This window comes from Rhipicephalus microplus, chromosome 1 (assembly GCF_043290135.1).
Source record: "Rhipicephalus microplus isolate Deutch F79 chromosome 1, USDA_Rmic, whole genome shotgun sequence".
NCBI lineage: Eukaryota > Metazoa > Arthropoda > Arachnida > Ixodida > Ixodidae > Rhipicephalus > Rhipicephalus microplus.
In genome coordinates, this window is record NC_134700.1 from 71,629,848 (window position 1) to 71,636,339 (window position 6,492).

The window sequence follows — 6,492 nt, forward strand, 5'->3', positions numbered from 1 at the left end:
GGATGTAGACGACAGGCGCACTAGTTATGCATTCTCTTGGGCTTGAGTAACCTCAATCAAGGCGTTATGGACCCGTAGCTGCATAAGTCGTTCAGTACTTGTTCGTACGGGGATGCCCAGAAGCCTCTTTATTCTTTTTTCTGATCAGATTTTCTGGGGTCATTTTTTCAAATCCATACGAAGAGTGCACAGCATCATCGTACGTAGTATGACTCTTGAGGAATGCGTGTAAGAGTTGCAGTAGATATCTCTCCCTGAGTCGCCCCTTCCTTCTGCTCGAAACGAAATAACCTGATCATGGTCTTGGTTGTAATCTTAGCAATCATTAGACCATTGCACCCATACGACTCTATAATCATGCCCAGCACTGTAATCGTGTCCACTTTCGCAATGAAGTTGCCACGTCCAGTGTGAGGCAAAATGTCCACCACTGATAAAGGCTTCCAGTGCTTTCGCTTGGCCCCTTTGCTATTGGGCCTGAACAAAAGCAGCTCCGTTTTAATCTAGGAGCACCTCAGCCCTGTGCCAGCAAGAAAGAACTCCGTCTGATGAATGCCTTCCTGGAGTGCAGACTCGAATTCCTCTTTGCTACATCCGAGGCACCAGATGGTAATATCATCGCAGAAAGTGTGTGGCTGATGCCTTTCACGTTAGATAGCAGTGGGGACAGCCTGCACACAGTGATGTTAAAGAGAAACGTGGATATCACCACACCTTGCGGCGTTTCTCTAGGTCTCAGTGCTATGGAAGAGGTTTTGAGGTGCCCAATATTGAGTATGGCCTTCCTGGATTCGAGAAAGCAGCTTACGTATCTGTGAAAGGCTTCACCCAGTTCAAGCTCTGAAGTGGTGTTTAGGATGTGCACGTGAGAAATGTCGTCAAACGCTTTTTCCAAGTCAAGACACAGGATGCCTCTTACGTCCCTTGTGTTAACGACTATGACTTCATGCCTGAGTAGCTTCATTGTGTCTTGTGAGGACTAGGACAGACGAAACCCAACCATGTTGTAGGGGAAAATACCTGTCTTCTAGATGTACTTAGAGATACGGCTGTGAATGAGGTGCTGCATCGCCTTGCCCACGCAGGACGTTAGCGATATGGGCCTAAGATTGGCTAGACTTGGAGGTTCTCCTGGTTTTGGAATGAAGAATCCTGACGCCATTTTCCAAGAGTGTGGAACAGAACCTTCTCTTCATATGCTGTTGATCTCATTGGTAAGAAACCTAATAGATTTTTCTTCCAGGTTGTTAAGGGCCCTGTTGGAGTTACTTTCCGGCCACGGAGCCGATCGCCCCTAAAGCTTTTGAAGAGCTTTCCAGACGTCGCTGTTGTTAAAGGGCTCTCTGAGCTCAGTTCAAGAGGGTCCAGGGTAAGACGGATAGTATGAACAGCTCGAGCTTCCAATAGGTAGATATCTGCGAGCCGAACCACCCAGTCTAGCATCTTAAGATTCAGACTGTCTGCTTGCATGTATAGTTTTCCAAAGGCTTTCCTTTGATTACTCCTGGAATGTGACTCGTTCAAAAGGTGCTTTCGCAAATTTCATTTTCCTCCTAATCTCTTTTGAAATCGACACAATTGCACATCTCATTCCACTACAGCCTAAACAGAGTCTGGCAGTGGTCCTCGATGCATCGTTAAGGTTCTGTAATTTACTTGCGGAGCGGGTGATCGAGCCTCTCCTCCTTCCACATATTGAGTAACAATTTCTTGGCTTCTAGAAGGCGTGCGATACGGCTGTCCATCCTACCCATTTTCAAATCTGTGTGTGTCTTTTTTGTCGCCTCACTAGCGTCTACGTTCAGCTGATTGGCCCGTTGATCCACGCTAAAGGATGGTCCTTCAACTTGCGCGTTCTTTTCTTGGAAGTAATCTCAATCTGTACTACTAAACACTCTTACGGGCTTACCTTTTACACTAATATGGGTAGCTAGGACATTTTAGTCGCTCCCCAAATCCACGAGCAAGTCGTGTCAAGTGGCAGATCCAACAATTTCAACAAAGGTAAGATCTTTAATTGTGTCCTTTGTGCAAGAGTCACCCCTCCTGGTAAAAAATGATGAGTCCGTCGCCAGGGTTAGGTTTAGGTCCACCATTACTTGCCTCGAATTTTCGCCTTTACGGGATGACCGCAGATAACGCCTAGTCTGACGAGGAACGTTGGATTCGCCCGCAACCACAAGCGGGGAGATGCCGGCCCTGGCAGCAGCCCAAGTCAAAATCACCGCAAACATTTGTCTTGAGTCAATTGGTAAACTATATATCTGGGGAATGAAAACACTACTGTTGAACTCACCACACAAAATAACTTCGACCAATGAGTGCTCCACCTTACTAGTGTCTATAAAGAGATCGTGCCAGATATAGGTGTATGCCTTAGAGACGAGCGTGTATATGCCTCTTCGTCCGTCTACATAGACAGCGTGAGATTTGTTACCCGGCAATTTGATAGAATCCAAAAGCCTTTCCTGAAGCAAGATGGCGTGCGACTTTTTGGACTGACTACAAACGAACTGCTGAAGAACCACCTTCTTGTGTGTGAATTCCCAGCAGTTTCATTGAAAAATCCTGAACATTCAAGGCGGACGTGCTATGGTGAAGCTCGCAAGATATGCGTCTGCGTTCGAGCGCAATGACCTTAGCATCCAATGCACCGAAGTTAGCGTCCAATGCATTGACCTTAGCATCCAGCGCGCTGAACTTGCCCGCCAAGGTATCAACCTCCACATGTACCAATGCGACTGTTTCGCTAAGTCACTGAAAGATGCCTCTGATCTCTTTTTTGAAACTGTATAGTTCTCCACCGTGTGCGAGCCTCGACAAAGCCCCCTTTTTGGCTGGACAAACATTACACTGCACTATCATCGGCAAAGCTCACACACTTCCTTCGTTTTAAATGCGAAGCATTTTTAGCGAACTTCAGCGACCTCGAGCGTATCTATCTATTTATCTATTTGTGTGTGTGTGTGTGTGTGTGTGTGTGTGTGTGTGTGTGTGTGTGTGTGTGTGTGTGTGTGTGTGTGTGTGGCCGCCTGTGACTTTTAGCGTTCCTGGCCGTCTCGATATTGTTATAGATACCAAAATTCCTATGGCATAACATGACTGTATTACGAGCATAATTGTGTAGTCATAACGTCTAAATCATGATCAGTACGTGAATAATGTCGTCATTTACCTTTATTAGCCTTGCTGCTGTCGCGGTGGTTCCGTTCAAATGACATTTTGAAAAAGTGGTATGATATGACATGACTGCGTGGCAAACATAAGTGAGAGACCATAACGTGTAAATCACAATATGCATGTCCTGATTTTCATGTTATGACTAGTCATGACTACACGCCACGCTAATGTTGCGCTCACGGTCGTTTCGCTAGCTTCATATATACCAAATTCGGTATTTCAAGACGTGAATCGATGAGAAGGTATATGACTGGTGCGAACTCAATAATCATCAGATGCATCTCATGTAAGAACCCGACTAGATTCAAATGCTCATGATGCGCTCGCGGCCCTTTCGCTAGCTTCACATATATGAAATTCGGTATTACGTGACGTGAATGAACTACGAAGGTAAATGACACGTCTAAACCTGAAAATTATGACGTGCATGTCACGTAAAACATCACTACTTGCTACGCTCATAGAGCGCTCGCAGCTTGTGACGCTTGCTCCACATATACCATATTTTGTATTAGGTGACGTGACTAGACGACGAAGGTAAAAGACACGTGCAAACATGATAATCTTGATATGCCTGTCACGTAAAAGATGATTATATGCTACGCTCATAGCGTGCTCACGTCCGATGCGTTAGCTCCTTATATACGAAATTTGGTGTTGCAAGGCGTGAATGCACGACGAAAGTAAATGACACGTCCAAATATCATGATCTTGATATGGGTGTCATATGAAACATGACTACATGCTACGCTCATACCGTGCTCGCAGCCGTTTTTCAGCTCTACATATTATGTCACGGGATACAAAATATGGTATCATGTGATGACTTGAATAGACTACGAAGCTAAACCACACAATCGAACATGATAACCATGGCATATGGAAGTCATGTAGGGCAAAGTCTACGTCCGCCTCGTAAAGTTGCGCTAATTTTGAAGTGACCTATCAACCTTCCTAATTCACGCTTCCGATATCATCGATTCCTAAAATACGTGTGATCTGCCAATTTTTTTATTTCATGATGTATGGCTACTACCCATCATGGGGGACTGGTATTGAAACCGGTGACTATTGTAGTAACAAAGCGAAATAAATAATGCTTTTTTATATATAAAATGGATGAAAGAGAATTTTAACACTGCAGGGATCAGAAAACTTTGCATCCTCATAGAACATGCAAAGGGCAGCTCCATGGTAGTGATTGGGAATTCACGGGTAAACATGGCGGTGAGGTCAGACGTCTTCCAAAAGTATCCTAACACATGCTATTGTACAATAAAAGCGCGCCATTGTCACTGCTTTTTAGTCTTTAGGTTACGCGTGGTGGAGAAATTTTTTTCTCTGCATAAATTTTTGAAAACAAGTACATATCAGAGTGAATATTTGTAGTTGGGCTCCTGGGAATTTCTTCCATTGAAATATAAGTAATATTAGCCTCAGCAGTAAAAGAGCTGTGGCAGACTGATTGCTCCTTTAAGCGTCGATTGTTCGTGTTTTATACAGAAGTCTCAGATAATTTTGTTTTGTGTTCATTTATTAGAGCTAGCTATGAAAAGTTTTAATGAAAGACAACAGGCGTAACTTACCCATTGTTCCTTTGTCCGATCTGTTAAAATCACCGTTGTCGCCTTTAAGAAGAAACAACAGAATACTGATTTGTATATAGCAGAACAAGAATGCTTTGTTGAAGCATTAATCCTTCTCATGAGAGAATCCCTGGTCTACAGTCTCACTTGCCTTACATTCCCGTCTGACGTGGTTGATCAGCTTTGCCCATCAGCCATGTCAGTGCTGAACAGTACCTACTCGCCCTTCTAAAAGAGGAACCTTGATGCAACATCTTTGCATTTCAGATGGGGCAGCTACTTTGAACAGGCCCAGGTAGTTTGGTATAAAGTTGTGCTTTTTCTGAACCAAGGGTGGGAACCTCGACAGCTGAAGTGTCGTTCTTGTGAACTAAAACAAAATATCTAAGCTGGCCCATCAGTTCATACTTCTAGGGCACTGGGCACTTTCCAGCTTCACATTACACCCAAATAAGGAGCATTGAATCATTTCTAGGTATAAGTGAATTCCTTTATTGAATAGGAAAGAGTGCACACGATAAAGGTGACACTATCGAAAGTTGCCTAAAGTATACATTATTCTTCGTGTCTAAACAAACAAAACAGTACAACTTAGGAATGTTGAAATTCTTTTTCAACCTTATTTCAGCTGTCCAAAGATTACCATGACGTTGAAATGGCTGGAAATATTTATTCGTATGAAGCCTTACAGCCTAGCATGCTATGGTTTCATATGCGAAACAGCTTATGGTGGAGTTCCATCCGGTGTGCATAATCACCCTTACTGCGCATGCGCAATACGTGGCACAAGTACCGCAAAAACTCGCTCAAGCGCAAGCGCGTTCCTGCCTCTGTGAGAGGCTGGGTAAGACTCTTCGGCAGTTTGCCTTATACTCTCTCAGCAATCATGTCATGGCGTCGAAGAACGATATTCTGTAGACGCACGATGAGCCACCGTGTTGTATCTTAGTCAGAACGCGCTGACACGCGCTAGCGTAGTCGGTCCTACGTAAGTGGCTGTATAAGACGCTTTAACCTCTCCCGATGAATCACTAGATGGCACCAGGAAACAAAATTCCGCACACACGCGATGAACTCACGCACTCTCGCGTTGCGGGGCGATGAACACGCGTCGGATGCTGCAACAAAAGTTCGGGATGGGCAACAAACAGAAACTGTAGGGAATTTATGGTGTGCTCCACTTGCAAGCACGCGTTAACATTGCGTGAGGGACCCGTTATGAACAAAAGATTCAGTCGGCCCAAGCCGTTCTGCTCTTGTGACTGACGGTTCAGTGGGATTTGATGTAATTTTTTTCAGCATTCATAGCATAAAGGTATCTCACCAGAAATGTCGCTTTGTCTTGCAGTGCGAATATTAACATGAACAGGATACCGGACCCAAGGCAGGTTGCGGTAAAAGCGAGGGAGGCTGACCATCCCAAACCTCCACCAGATTCGTCACCGGTGTTTCCTCGAGGGCTCTGCAGAAGAGCACTAAAACTTCCTCTGCTGCCCCTGCAACGCACGTTTAAATATTAACAACAACAACAATAATAATAATAATAATAATAATAATAATTATAATATAATCTGTTTGGTCATTTTGAGTACAACGTAGATAACAGACCTGATAAAGCCAGATGATGGCTTGGATGACTAGGCCTGGCATATCGACAAACGAAATGTGACGTGCAATTTGAAAAACTTGTAACGTGAAGTAATCAGAGATAGAAGACATAAAATGT

General features: G+C 44.2%; 1 protein-coding gene across 1 annotated transcript in view; it reads right to left on the reverse strand.

Annotated features, from left to right (window-relative positions):
* The window catches only part of LOC142765396 (uncharacterized), a 60,128-nt gene extending 53,885 nt beyond the window's left edge, over positions 1-6,243 (reverse strand). The window contains exons 1-2 of the mRNA XM_075866295.1: positions 6,091-6,243; positions 4,767-4,808 (exon numbers count right to left, since the gene is read on the reverse strand). Of these exons, the coding sequence (XP_075722410.1) occupies positions 4,767-4,808; positions 6,091-6,129 (81 nt within the window). The 5' untranslated portion in view covers positions 6,130-6,243. The remainder of the gene's footprint in view (positions 1-4,766; positions 4,809-6,090) is intronic.
* Positions 6,244-6,492: the final 249 nt, after the last annotated feature.